The 15990-nt window shown below is 36.1% G+C and overlaps 1 protein-coding gene across 4 annotated transcripts in view; it reads left to right on the forward strand.

Moving 5' to 3' along the window:
* KIAA1468 (KIAA1468 ortholog) overlaps positions 1-15990 on the forward strand; it is a 102776-nt gene that overhangs the window by 28260 nt on the left and 58526 nt on the right. For all 4 annotated transcript variants that reach the window (XM_006756797.1, XM_006756798.1, XM_015559465.1 and 1 more), the window contains exons 6-10: positions 3814-4017; positions 4120-4211; positions 5018-5311; positions 7221-7296; positions 9820-9915. In XM_006756797.1, coding sequence (XP_006756860.1) covers positions 3814-4017; positions 4120-4211; positions 5018-5311; positions 7221-7296; positions 9820-9915 — 762 coding nt within the window. The remainder of the gene's footprint in view (positions 1-3813; positions 4018-4119; positions 4212-5017; positions 5312-7220; positions 7297-9819; positions 9916-15990) is intronic.

Consider the following 15990-nt stretch of genomic DNA (forward strand, 5'->3'; position numbering starts at 1 on the left):
CCCCTGGTTCCCTGCCGCTGCCGCCATCAATGATCGCTGGATGGCTCTGCCCAGGCCCCAGCCTAAAGCTTCAGTCTGAGGCTTGGGGCTGACATATGCAAATTAGCCGCCATCTTGGCTGTCAACTAATTTGCATATCTCACTGATTAGCCAATGAAAAGGATAGCGGTCGTACGCCAATTACCATCTTTCTCTTTTATTGTATAGGATAAGTTAATGTATACTTATAAAATCCTCTTTAATATCTCTATAATAACTAAGATGATAAGTAGATAACAACAGTTATAAGAATATTTTGAATGAGAGTGTGAATATAAATAGTATCTTTTTGAATAGGAACCACTTTTATTTATTTATTTATTTATTTATTTATTTATTTAAATCTTTATTGTTGAAAGTATTACATATGTCCCCTTTTTCCCCCTAGAATAGGAACCAATTTTAGAACCTCATTTTTTCCTTATAAAATCTTGTAAGCAAAGCTTTTTTAATGTTATCTCAAAACTGTAATATTTTGACTTCTTAGTGCTAATAAATTAGTTTGAGTCTTGCACCTTAGGAATGTAAATACCAAAGAATTTACTTTACAGAAATCAGGAGGCCATCATTTAAAATTAGGTGTATTCTATTAGTCTGTAAAATATCCTGTGGATCATTTAACAAAAATTGACATTCTCAAAGGGGGATAGCAGATTTCCCTCAGTTATTCTACATAACATTTCTATGAAATATTATGCAACAATTCTACATAACATTTTACCACATCAAATCCAACAATATTTTAAAAAAGTGATTAATACATCATGACCAAAGGGGTTATCCAAAAAATGTAAGGTTGATTTAATATCCAAAAATCTGTCACTGTGATTCACTACATGAAGAAAGGAAAAGAGAAGACAATTATATAGTCATCTTAGAACATGCAGAAAAGCATTTGACACAAACATCTGGTCCCCCTAAAAACTTTAAAGTAATTAGGAATAGAAAGGAATTTCCTCAACCTCATAAAAGACATTTATGGAAAAGCTATCACTAACATCATACTCAAATGGTGAAACATGAGGGAAAAAGCAAAGATAACTGCTTTCACTACTTCTGTTGAGCATCATACTGAAGATTCTAGCCAATAGAAGGCAAGACATAGAAATGAAAGGCACACATTTTGGAAAGGAATGTAAAGAAAACAGAATAGTATTTGCCTAGGAACAGGACGGGTGTGAGGAATAGGAGGTAAGGATTGAAAAGGTACCCTAGAAAACTTTGGGAGTGAACAAATTCATTTTCTTGATTGTGGTGATCTATTCAGGGGTGTATATATGTCAAAATTTAGCCAATAGTACATTTTAAATTAGCTTGTGTATTTATTTAACTTGTGCAGTTCATTGTATGTTAATAATACCTCAGTAAAGTTTTTTGGGTTTTTTTTTTAAGAAAGGCAATGGTAGTGTTTATCAATATCTGTTCTTTGACCATTAGGCAACATTTAGTACTAATTTCAATTGAACTGAAACTAGTGCTATCTAAAACCCTCACTCCCCATACTCTGGCCAAAGTGTATGACTTTATCCTATTTTCTTTTCTATCATTATCCTGTTAATGGCACCTGGAATTATCTCTTGTCTCCCTGACTAGGCTATAAGCTCCTTGATGTTAAAATAATCTCTTGTTCATCTCAATCTCTGTATTTGCTTATATAACACACTCAACAAATATTTATTGACTAGAGGCCCAGTGCATGAAATTCATTCATGGTTGGGGTTGGGGGGTCCCCTCAGCCCAGCCTGCACCCTCTCCAATCCAGGACCCCTTGGGGGATGTCCAACTGCCGGTTTAGGCCTGATCCCGGAGGTCACCATTCACGACCCCCTTCCAGCCCGGTTGCCCCATGCAGCCTGCTTGTTCAGTCATTTGGTCGTCCCTCACTAACACCCCTGCCAGCCTGGTCCTAGGCAGCCATCATGTGAGGGCATGAGGGTTAATTTGCGTATTACCTCTTTATTATATAGGATAGTTTCCTCATATTTTTATCTGCATACAATCATTGCCATACTGCTCTTTGCTTCCCTCCTGTGAGTTCTTTAGTTTATGACTGGTTTACTTCCTTTTCTATTGCGCTCTTTGAAACTTTTATTTAATCATAAATAAACTTTGAATATTTTCAGCTTCTCAGAATGTCATTTTTGCCTTCAATAAAACTTGTCTGCTCACTGAGGACCCTGTTTCCTCTATTTTCCATGTAGATAATGGCACATTTCACAATCTAATACCTGATGCTCCCTGGCCCCTGGTAATATGGCTCTATCCTCCACTGTAGGAAATTGCCATGCTCCACTGCCACACTCCAGACCTTGTCAGGGTCTTACTCGCACTACATCTGTTTTTATACCTTATCACTTCCCTAATCTCTCCCTGTTTTTCATATCAGACCTCTCTCTTGCCTTCTGCTTTTCCTTTCTTGCTAACTCTAAATTTATATGCACTCTCAGCTTTTTTTAGCTTATTTGCTGCCTTCCTCCTCACATTATCTTTGCCTATTCATGCTAATCTATACTAATAAAAGGGTGATATGCTAATTAGGATGTCTTCCAGACGTCCATTCCGACAAAGCCACAGTGGCTGCAAGGCCTGGGGCTCACGTCAGACGTGGGCTCACAGCAACCATGGGCTTAGGCAGCCATGAGCCTGGCCACTGCGAGGCCCGGAGCTCGCCTGCAGCCGCTGCGGCCAGTGGCAACAGCAGCAGGGTGATGGGGGCGGTGCCTTCTCCTGATCAGCCCGGTTGCCTCCCACAGAGGAGCAGGCCTAAGCCATCAGTAGGGCATCCCCTGAGGGCTCCCAGACGGTGAGAGGGTGCAGGCCAGGCTGAGGAACCCCTTCTCCCCCCTCAAGTGCACAAATTTTCATGCACTGGGCCTTTAGTCATATATAAACACAAGGGCTTGCATCTTCCTGGACATATCTGCTTCCTTCAGAGCTTTGTGTTTTTGCTTATTCTTCCTCTTATCTCTGAAATAATTAGTTCCCTTCTGCTTTCATTGCCATCTGCCTCATCAATACCAAAACCTTTTCCAAGAAAGTGGACAGATCATCAACTTCCAGAAACCTTTCTTACCCCCACCCCAGGACAGAAATTGACTCCTTTCTCTGAATTCTTGGCAGTGCTTCAATCATATTTTGGTGATACTTTAGATTCTCTTTGTATCTTTATGTCCCTTTTCTTTAACCATCAAATTCTCTGAATGGTGACAATCAATACTTTATCTCTGATTTTAAGCAAAGGGTGGATATCTAATAAATATTGGATGAATATAGTTGGACAAATGGACATTTGAATAATATGTATAATATTCATCTCATAATTTTTTAAAAGTTTAAATTTATTTAGTTATTTGTAACAATAATAATAAGTGGAGACATGAATTTTATGCATGGGTCTGATTGTCTCCAAAGCTCCCATTTTTAATACCTATCTTATATCTGCCTCAGAGTTAACCTCAATAATAGCTATTTCCATTGTTTATTAAGCCCTCAAAGGATTGAGAGTATCAGTATCATATTTTGAACATTCAAAGGAATTTATAAATTATAAGATATCAAGTTAATACTAAATTCTGATGTATTGGTGGACAAGAAAATGGCAGGACAATGTATTTGCATGTGATTGAATGCTCTGGAACTTTATAAAGCTCTAACATAACAAAAATATGATTATGTTAGGTTTTCAAGACATTAGCAATAAAGAGTAAAATAAATCTCAAAAATGCAGGATAAAATGGCCTCAGATTTTTTTTTTTTTTGTACTTTATCTTTTAGGATTTTGAATTGTGGGATGATGTAGGATTAAACATTCCAAAACCTCCAGACTTATTGCAACTCTACCGAGATTTTGGAAATCATCAAGTGTCTGGAAAAGACCTTGTGGATGTTGCCAGTGGAGTAGAAGAAGATGAATTAGAGGCACTTACACCAGTTTTAGGCAACCTTTCTCCACCCCTTGAAACTCCTCAGACTGTAGAGGTGAGTGATACTAACTAGTCAAGTCCATAAAAAGTATTTAAAATGTGTAAAAGCTTACTATGCGATCTTGAGGTTCATTTTTTTCTCCTGTTTTGATTTTAGAACTCCTTACTAGTACAGAAATTAGAAGATAAAATTAGTTTATTAAATAGTGAGAAGTGGTCTTTGATGGAACAAATCAGAAGACTTGAAAGGTTAGTACTTAATCATCACTTTTTAAAAATCTTAACTTTATTATTATATAAGATTATATAACTATACAAAATATTATACAAAATAACATTTCAGTTGTCAGACATAATTTTTCACATTATAACTCAGGGCCCAGTGCACAAATTCGTGCACAGGTGGGGTCCAGCTGGCCCGCTGGGCCTGCCTGGGGGAGGGACCACAGACAGTCGGCCAGTTGGCCCCATCCCCTGGTTGAACTCCTGGTTGAATTCCCAGTCAAACTCCCGGTCAAGGGGACAATTTGCATATTAGCCTTTCCTTATATAGAATACTTTTGAAAGTCTTATATTTGCTTTGTCCATTTAATATGCCCTTTCCCCAAAAAAAGTTATTAAACCAATGTAGTGACCTTATAATCAATTATGTCTTAGAACCAAAGAATAAGATACTTTTTACTTCCCCTGAGTTCTGTCAATATCAATAAAATAACTCCTTCACATTAGTATTATACACATCTTTCATTCATTATATCATTCAATTCTTATATTAATCCTGTGGCTTAGATGGAATTATCCCTATTTTACAAATGAAGAAATAGTTAAATGTTAATCCAGAACAGTTTATAGGCCATTTTTATGCTTCTTTGGTAAAAGTTTATAGCTTTCAGGTATATGAAGCATCAGCATATATGCTGCAGAAAAGATTAATCAGTTGCCAAATAATTTTATGTTATGTTACATTTTAAGGCATTAAACCCATTATGAGGTTTATGCTATTGCCAATGTTTTTGAAAGTACAATTGTCTCATTATTTCCCTTTCTTTCTACAGTGAAATGCACTTTCTCAAAAATGAAAACTTTGCTATCCCAGTAATTTGTGACTCTGTTCAACCTTCTTTGGATCAGTCTCTTCACAAAGACTCTGAGGACAGTGGACAGAAACCAGTTACAAATAGTTCAGACGAGGGAAAAAACAAGGATATCCATCCTTCTACATCAGATGAAGTTGATTCCACTATTCCTAAAGAGAATTTCCCAAACTCCTTACCGAGGAGAGAAAGAGAAGGAATGCCATCTTCTTCTACATCAAGTAAAAACACAGTCCATTTTGATAAACCCAATAGGTTAGTATGCATCCTGTATCTTGAGATGTATCTTTCAGCTAGTTAGTACATTGACAAACTAGAAAAGCTTCAGTTCTTATTTGAACTGCTTTTGCTGATCAGATGCATTGATTTTTACATTGGCATTAACACATAGCAGAGTACATGTCACTAAAAGGGATATCACAAACTAATTACTAAGTTAAAGTATATTAAAGTGGCAAAAAGCATAAATAGGATAGGTTCTATCTTAGCTAAGTACTTAAACCAATAAATAGTATGTATGTTACTATGTACTGCAAACACTTTACCCCATGTGTTCTACCTTTTCTCTATTCTTCAAGCATTGTCAGACTCAGAAGAGGTTTTGGTACTACATAGTTGCCTGTGATAAAGAGGGAATAGTTTTTGCTTCTAGTCCTTTTTCCTCTGTCTGCTTCCATTACTAATAGTGTATTATTAATAGTCTCTTAATTCATTTATTTAATTTTTATTGGATTGCAGTGATTGAACTCAGATGGCAAAAGCGTGGTCTTTACCCTTCATGATCATGTTTTCTAGTGAAAGAGACAAAATATAATTTAAAAATTGTTTAGATTATAATGTGAAAAAGTTTTAAGGGAGGATTATTTCTTGAACTCTTTTTAAAATGTCAGGCACAGTTCTAAATGTTTTGTGTATGTTAACTTATTTAATCCTCACACATATCCTATGCTGCATTGTGAGCTGCAAAGACATGCTTCCTCCTCCTATTGAACAGAAGGAAATTATACCCCATATTGGGATATAATAGGAAAGTACAACTTATAGGTAGATACTCTTTGTTAGTGAGACATGTTTGGTTTTATTTTCTTTTAAATATATTTTTATTGATTTCAGAGAGGAAGGGAAAGGAAGAGAGTGATAGAAACATCAGTGATGAGAATCATTGATTGGCTGCCTCCTACATGCCCCCTACTGGGGATCGAGCCCACAACCCAGGCATGTGCCCTGACCAGGAATCAAATCCTAACCTCCTGGTTCATTGGTCCATGCTCAACCGCCAGCCAGGCTCGTTGGTTTGTTTTTAAGCAAAGCTTTCCACTCATGAACCACAACTTTTTGTGTACCAACTAGGTATATTATTTCTTTAGGTGTTATCGAGCTTACAGAGTTAAAATAGTGTGCATTTATTTTAATGTGGATAATATATAATCATAAAAAATATGTTCTGATACTCAACAATAATGGCATTCATAGTAGTTCTTCAGTGTTAGTAGTGTTCTCATATATCTTCTTTAATATTCAGAAGTCACTCTCTGGAGAAAGGTGATTGAGCATGTGAAGTACAAATCATAGTTATAATTTTACAAATACTACTATGTATGAAGACCAATCTTGTTTTAAAAACCTAAGTAGACTAATATTTTCAATTACAAAAAAAAATACTTTAAAATATACCATGAAGGTTGAATGAGGTTCTTCTTCACTTACCTTAAATTTTACTTCTTTTATTCTCTAACATTAAGGTTTATTGTTATCACCGTATAGATCTGCAAAACTTTAGTTCCTCTTGGCCACACACCAGATCAACCTTTATATCCACTGTTTACCCTTCTGGGACCATCGAAAATTGGGGAAAAAAAAGTTCTCATTTTGCGATATTTTCTATAGTCATTCACCTGCTATACTACCTCAGGTTTGATCCACTGGCATTTATGGGCTGTACATTCACATACCATCAAGCTATTTTAAGATCAGCAGTTATTGCTGATTCCCCCTACCCCGCTAGATAATTCTGCAGTGAGGTATCTTTCAAGTCATTGGTGGCTGAGAAATCCATATAACGTTTGTAGGGTAGGATTAACACAGTGATGAGTTATAACATGTTACTTTCTCCTTAAATACCAGTGGTAACAATGTCCTCTTTTCATCCAATATTTTCTTCTAGGAAGTTGTCTCCTGCTTTCCACCAAGCACTACTCTCTTTTTGTCGAATGTCAGCAGATAGTCGTTTAGGATCAGAGGTAAATTGCACCATATATATATTTTTTTTATTTAAATATATATTTTATTGATTTCAGAGAGGAAGAGAGAGGAATAGAGAGATAGAAACATCAATGATGTGAGAGAATCATTGATTGGCTGCCTCCTTCACGCCTCCCAAGGAGGACCAAACCCACAACCCAGGCATGTGCCCTTGACCATTATCAAACCTGGGACCCTTCAGTCCACAGACTGATGCTGTATCCACTGAGCCAAACCAGTTAGGACTGCACCATATATTCTTGCAACCATCTTAAAACATTCAGTTTTTCTTAGCATTTCATTCAAAAACAGCTGTGATAAGACTATTTCAAATGCAAATCTATTATCTACACTAATAAAAGAGAAAAATGGTAATTGGCGTACGACGATACCCTTTTCATTGGCTAATCAGGGCTATATGCAAATTAACTGCCAACTAAGATTGGCAGTCAACTGCCAACAAGATGGTGGTTAATTTGCATATGTAGGCACAATGCAGGGAGGCGAAAGGGAAAGTAGTTAGAAGCCCCCTGCCACTGACAGTGATCCGAAACCCAGGGGGGAACTAAGAGCTGGGGCGCAGGGCAAAGGTGGCCCCAGGCCCGCCTTTGCCCTTCCCCCAAGACATGATCGGAGAATCAGGCGCCTTTGCCGCCCTGGCCAGTGATAGCAGGAAGTAGGAGTGGAGCCAGCGATAGGAGCTGGGCACGGTCGAAGGTGGCAGTCCCAGGAGCTAGAGGTCCCTTGCCTGGGCCTAAAGCGAAGCCCACGATCGCAGGGCCGCTGCAGCTGCGGGTCCCCGCTGCCCAGGCCGGATGCCTCAGCCAGAGGCGTCCTGCAGGGGCGGAGCCCGCGCGATCGCGGCGCCCCCCGCTGCCACTGCAGGTCCCCGCTGCCCGGGCCGGACGCCTAGGCCAGAGGCGTTAGGCCTGGGCAGGGGCAGAGCCTGCAACCGCGGGGAGCGGGGGGTCCCCTGCCCAGGCCTGACACCTCTGCCGGAGGCCTCAGGCCTGGTCAAGGGGCCGATCCGGTGATTGGTGATTGGAGGGTGATGAGGGTCAACTCCTCTGGCTGAGGCATCAGGCCTGGGCAAGGGGCAGAGCCAGCAATCGGAGGGGGCTGGGGGTCCCCTTCCCAGGCCTGATGCCTGGGCCAGAGGCATCAGGCCTGGGCTGGGGGCAGAACCAGTGATGGGGGGAAATGAGGGTCCCCTGCCCAGGCCTCCTACAGAGGCTTCAGGCCTGGGCAAGGGGCCGATCCTGCGATTGGAGGGTGATGGGGGTCAACTCCTGTGGGCTCCCAGTATGTGAGAGGGGGCAGGCTGGGCTGAGGGACACTACACACACACACACACACACACACACACACACACACACACACACAGTGCACGAATTTCGTGCACCGGGCTCCTTGTTTAAAAAATGCTTTAAGAAATAGTTCCTAAAATATTTAACTTTTAAGGAAGGTAGTTGATTATTTCTATTTTTTTGGATTAAAGCTTTGTTTAGTGTTAAAGTGATTTTTTGCAGTCTATTTTTAATTTGTTAGGTCTAACATATGGTTATGTGCCTCTCTTTGGTATAATTCAGAAAACCAGTGTAACTGTACATATTGTTTTGTATTTCAGTTATTTTTAGATTACTCCATTATTTTTATTTCATTAGGAATGATTGTCTTAGCTGAGTTCATTAACTTTCAGATTAGTTTTCTTCAGGTGCGTTGTAATAGCTGTTGTAGACTCATCTGGAGAGGGTATTTAATTTTTTTTTCTCCTATCTTTATACTTACCTCTCCCTTTCTAGCTGTTTAATGGTTGATTCCACTTGACCTCTCCTAGGCTTCTGTCCCACAATGTCATTAAGAATACAAAAGAGCTGGAGGGTGGTTTGGATGCGATTCTAGCAATCCTTATTGTAAGGTTAGCCTCCTTGGGCCTTCCCTTGTATGCAGCTTCATTATACAAACTGTCTCCTTAGGCAAAGATTATAGCTTTATTGGCATCTTTTCAAGAACAAAAGAAAAACTATTGAAGCTACATCCCTGCTTGTTCCCAGAACTGAAGCATCTTTGTCTTCATCCTTGCATCTTACTGCTTTTTGATCCATTCATATTTATCTTGTTTGGGAACACAGTTGTTATTGTTTACCATCATCATCATCATCATAAGTTATAATTTTGGATGTGTGTTTGGAACAGCGGTGGCAAGGATTTTTTTTTTAATATATATATTTTATTGATTTTTTTACAGAGAGGAAGGGAGAGGGATAGAGAGTTAGAAACATCGTTGAGAGAGGAACATTGATCAGCTGCCTCCTGCACACTCCCTACTAGGAATGTGCCCGCAACAAAGGTACATGCCCTTGACCGGAATCGAACCCGGGACCCTTGAGTCCGCAGGCCAATGCTCTATCCACTGAGCCAAACCGGTTAGAGCGAGGTGGCAAGGTTTAAAGCATGAACTTTAAGTACCATCATGCAAAGAAGTTCTCCACTGTCATTTATCAATTCTTTTCGTTTTCTAGGTGTCTCGGATTGCAGACAGTGAACAAAGTGTCATGTTAATGCTGGGACGCTGCCTACCACACATTGTTCCTAACGTGCTATTAGCAAAGAGAGAGGTGAGACACATAAAAATATTTCATCCTAGTAATCTCATCATATTGTCCATTCTTTGTCATTTTGATGTTTAGTGTTATGTTTTTATTTTGTTAAAGTCTATTACTTGCAATCATATTCTTACTTTTGTGCATGCATCTCTGCTCCTAGAGAATGGTTTTACACCTCTGTCAGGTGAGTTCAGTAAAACTGCATGGTATTCATTTTGTTTCAATTTTGCTTAAAGCATCATTAGCTTCTGCAACACTAACTATTACTGTAGGTCCATTTACATGCCATGAACGCTGTCCATTTTTTATATTACCAGTTATCTAATTAATCTCTGCTCTTGATATAATTGCTTGGTATATCTACAGAAATAGACACTCTGTACTAAAAATTAACAGAGACTGAAAATATATCTCTTTTCTTAAATGTACTTATAGTTACCCATTATAAATATTAGTTTTATTGTCTTTGTTTGGCAATAACCACATTTGTCTTATGATGATGATAGGATAGTTATAATATTGACTACAATAACTTTGGAAAGTATCATTTTTGTTTTTCTTATAGCTAACCTGTTACTGACAAATATCCAAAATACAATAGGAAGTATATTTTAGTGTACATAGGCTATGTTATCAACCATAAGCGCTGTACAAAGTTATCTTTTGAGTTATATTTAGCCATGAAAAGTTATTTGTAACCTCATTTAAATGACAGTAAATGATTTATTTGCAAACAAATTTACTTATTTGAATTATTAAGTTTATTAAATCAATGTCCAGTTTATAAAGTATTTTATAAAAAATGGGTGAGGAATATTTTAGAATGTACCATATGATTTTCTTCTGTTATCTTCTTAATGTTTACCACTGATTTCAATCATAATTCATGGGACCTACAGTATGATAGGTACACAATGCATTGGCAAAACCCATATAGAGCTTATCCTTATCTGTTCAGCACAAGAAATTTGTACTGATCCTCAAGAAACGTTATCTGTAGAGCTTTAAAATTTTTATTCCTTTAGGTATTTTTCATTAAAAAAAGATAAAATGGCTTTTCTTGTTGATGGTTTTATTTTACCTATAGTCATGAGATATTAATAAGCATGGAAGATTTTCTATGTCTTGAAGGATCAGTGTCCAATTTCAGATTGATTTGCAGTTCTGCCTGTCAAAATGCTGTTTGAGCTTTTCCTTTTTCAGCTTGTAACATAATCCATGCAATGCATTAATGTTTGCATCCCTTTTCTGTGTTTTTTTAATGTAATTTTTAAAATATCACAGATACCTAATTGTTATGAGATGCAGTATACGCTTTTTTATTTTAATATTTTCCTTTTTTATCATAAAATACTTTACCACTAAAACCTGATTGTACTGCATGAAGTATTTATAAACTTGCATCATCAGTAATCAGATATATATAAAATATATGTGCACATACATACACATGTACAAACATTTTATTTGTGGTATAATGTTTACTTTAATGACTAATTTCAAGTTTTCTATATTTTAAAAAATATGTGCTTATAATTTCATGAAGAATTGATCATTTATCTTTGTTTATTGAATTATTTGTACCTCATTCTGTTGTATCAGAAAATTTACCATTTTAGTATACCAAAGTTTTATTCCCTCAAAATTAAGTTGGTAAATAATGAAGTATAACTTGATTTGCTTTGAAGCCAATGCCAGGGCATCAAAGGACAAAATTTTTATTTCACTTTATCCTTTGATATTGGATTACTTTTATTTAATATTTTACCGTAGTTCTTTAAATCTGTATTTTCAAAAAGGTATTGTGATTGATGCATTAAAATTTTGATTTCTAAAATTTTCTCAAGATTTATATATTTTCTTATCAGTATAAGCCTTTTTATTGGTATGTAAATACAATTAAAATATCCTTCAGTAAACCGATTGGTCATAGTAATATTTTAGCTAATTAAATAAATAAAACAAAACTTAAAAACCTGTTTTGTTTTAAGTTTTAATTAAGTTATATGTTCACATGGTTTAACATTATTTAAATATAATAAAGATATACAACAAAAACTATTTTTATCCCTGTGACACCATCCCATATGCAATAAATTTTATGAGTTTCTGATATATTCTTACCAGTTCTTTGCCCATTTTTTAAAAATTGGATTGTCTTTGTTTTGGAGTTGTAAGATTTTTTTACAATTATTGATATTAAGCCCATATCACATATATGATTTGTAAATATTTTCTGCCATCCCATAGGATGCCTTTCACATTCTTTAGTTGTGTATGTTTTGGTGTAAGTCTAAGAATTTGTTGCCATATCTGAGGTCAAGAATATTTACCTGCTTTTATGTTTTTTTTCTGATAGTTTTATAGCTTTAGCTCTCATATTTAGATCATTGACCCATTTTGAGTTATTTTTTATATATGAATAAGGCAGACGGTTCAACTTTATTCTTTTCCTGTGGTTATCCAGTTGTCCCAACACCATTTGTTGAAGAGAAAATTGTTTCCCTATTTAATGGTTATGGCACCTTTAACAAAAATCAGTTAGCTGTACATCTTTGGATTTATTTCTGGACTGTTAGTTCTGTTCCATTGGTCTTTAAGTTTATTCTTATGCCTGTACTACACTTTTATTTACCACTAGAGGCCCAGTGCATGAAATTCGTGCACGGTTAAGGTCCTTGCGGCTGCCGACCGGGGCCTCCCTTTGTTCTGTGCTGCACCCTGGTCATCAGCACATGTCATAGTAAGCAATCAAACTCCCTGTGAGTCAAACTCTTGAAGGGGCACTTTGCATATTAGGCTTTTATATAGAGAGAGATAGTTTTGTGGTAGGTTGTGAAATTGGGAGCTATGAGTCCTCCAACTTTCTTTTCTTTTTCAATATTGTTAATTAATTTAAGGCCCCTTGAGGTTCCACCTGAATTTGATACTTGGCTTTCATTTCTGCAGTAATGGTCACTGGAATTTCTATATGGATTGTACTAAATCTATAGACCACTTTGGGAGTATGGCCATTCTAACAGCATTAAATGAACATGGAATTTTTTTCACTTTTTTATGTCTTTAATTACTTTTTGCAACATTTTGTGGTTTTCAGTGCACAAGTTTGTTTTAATATATTTTATTGATTTCAGAGTGAAAGGGAGAGGGAGAGAGAAATAGAAACATCACTGATAAGAGAGAATCATGGATCAGCTGCCTCCTGCGTGACCCCTACTGGGAAGAATGGAGCCTGCAACATTGGCATGTGCCCTGATTGGGAATTGAACTGTGACCTTCTGGTTCAGAAGTTGATGCTTAGCCACTGAGCCACACTGGCTGAGCATCAGCACACAAGTTTTTCACTTAGTTAAATTCAATTCTAGGTATTTTATTCTTTTGCATGCTATTATAAATGGAATTGTTTCCTTAACTTCCTTTCACATTGTTTATTGCTGGAACAAAATTGGTAATCATGTTGACTTGCAACTTTATTGAATTTGTTTATTAACTGTAATAGTTTTTTTGGTGGAGTCTGAGATTTTCTATACATAGAATCATGTTATCTGCAAATAGAGATAGTTTTGCTTCCTCCTTTCCAAAAACTCTTGCTTAATTGGTGTGGATAGGACTTCCAGTTCAATGTTAAATAGCAGTGTTTTGAGAAAGCCAATAGTTATAAAATGGATAAGATTGGTCCATCTTCTTACCTATCTTGTGTGTGTGTGTGTGTGTGTGTGTGAATTTTAGAAGTAAATCACATACTTTTTAGAAGTATCAGCTTCAAAGTCATCTAAGTATTTCACTTATGCCTCCTAATGGTTGAGCCCTAGGAATTCTGGATATTAATTATTCTAAGTATAGATATTTTAGCAGCCATTTAAGTGTAGAATTTTTCCAGAGGTGAGTCTTTTCTGTGTTCTTTATTTTTTCTGTACACCAACAATCTGACAAGTTTCAACTGAAAATCTAAGTCAGTATTTGATTTTAAATTATAATTTGTTATTGCTTAATTCTTAGTCAAAGGATATATGGAAATTTTTTAAATAACAGCTAATTAAAATTTTTAACTGGAGCTTGAGTGATAGGAAATAATTTTAGTAGAACAGTGAATCATGATTCATTGGATTAATGTGTTCCTCTTCTAGAACTGTTGAATGTTGCTTCTTGATTGTAATACTCAAAACCTTTTCCCTTGGCATCCTAGCTAAATATAATATTTCCTTTTCTGTTTTATTCCTTTCAGACCTTAGAGCCTTTATCTTATTAACATTTCCTTGCTTTTTTTTAATGTTCCATTTTGCTTGATCTCATTTCCTGTTTTATTTCTCCCTCACCATCTAATTACATTGTTGTAGTTCCTTTAAGATTCTTTGTTTTCTTCTGATTCTATAATTTGAACATACATTAATTTTTATAAGACTAAGAAAGTTGAGTAAATATATGCATAAAATTAAATCTAATAACATTTACTATCTCTAAAATGATTTATTATCATTAGAAGTTAATTTGTTCTACTTGTGAAACCAAAAGGAGAATTAAAATGCTTAAAGCCTTTTCTATTTAATCTATATAAAATTCCATGGATAATCTAAGTTTTAAGGGGTGGAAGATTATTCATAAAGAGAACTAGCTTTGTCATTAAAATTGCAAAACTCAAAATAGTTAAAGCAAAAGTCATTTCCCTGAGTAAAGTACAAATTACTAAACCTTTTAGATTAATGAATTTTAAAAGTCTTAGAATTGTTTTTTCTAACATGGTAATAAAGTGTTATAAACCTTCTACAATATGATTACACTGATTTCCTCTCTAATGATCAGTAGATTAATTTTATTTTCCACTTTAGTACACTTTTATTGAGTAATAAAGTGCTAAAGCATGTTTTAAAATATTTAAGATTCCTGTTGCGTTGAAATAATGGACACAGCAACTTTTTGTGTGAAGGGAAAATACCAAAGCCATGGGGTTTTTTGTTTTTTGTTTTTTACCATGGCTATTATTTTTTTTGCAGGTTTTTTAAAATTCTTTATTAGTTAAGGTATTACAAATGTGTCCTTATTTCCCCCCAACAAACCCCCCCCCACTCATGTTCTCATCCCCCTGTTGTCCATGTCCATTGGTTTGGCTTATATGCATGCATACAAGTCCTTTGATGGCTATTATTAGCATGCGCCATTAAATCAAATATGCTTAAGGATCTTTTCATGTGAAAAATTCTTACCTTTTATATATAATATCTAACATTGTATTCTCAGTACATTTCTTTTATGGTTAATCATTTAGACGTTTTTAAACCACTATCACCTTTTTTCCTGAAGGAAATTCATCTACCACTTTTTAAATCTTTTATTCAAAATTATAAGGAAAGTTTTTTTAAAACCACTACACTTCTTTAATTGGAGTGATGATACCAAAGGGAGAATATTGATTCAAATGTATAAATTTATGAATAGTGTGAAAATGGAAAATACAGAATTAATAAATTCTGACATGGATATATTCACACTTCAGAGACTTGAAAAAGTTGAATTCACAATCAGTAAATATGAGTATACTGCATAGCAGATACATACTTACAGAATTCATTATTTCAAGAGTGGTACAAATAGAAGTTGTAAATAAATAAGTGAATGATAGAGAAATTAGGATAGCTGAAACCTGTCATAACTGGTTAAACTCGATGGCTGTATCAGAGACAGACCTCTCTTTTCACTTTTTTTCTACCTTCACTTCCTGGGCCTCTTGTCAGCTCTATGTTCCTTTAGGAGAAGGAGACAATCTGACATTATTTATACACTGATGCAAAACTGCCCTACCCATTAATGTGCCACTATGTACCCAATTCTTCCTGGCATGGAATAATAACCAAAAATTATTGACAGTGACTTCCCAATATATTCTTATTTTGCCAGCAATAAATAAAAACGGAGCATCGGCCGGTGGACTGAAGGGTACTGGGTTCGATTCTGGTCAAGGTCACATGCTGGGTTATGGGCCTGATCCCAACTAGGGGGCGTGCAGGAGGCAGCCAATCAATGATTCTCTCTCAACATTGGTGTTTGTCCTTTCCTCTCTGAAAGCAATATATATATATACATATATGTACA

The sequence above is a fragment of the Myotis davidii genome, unplaced genomic scaffold, assembly GCF_000327345.1.
Source record: "Myotis davidii unplaced genomic scaffold, ASM32734v1 scaffold11, whole genome shotgun sequence".
Lineage (NCBI taxonomy): Eukaryota > Metazoa > Chordata > Mammalia > Chiroptera > Vespertilionidae > Myotis > Myotis davidii.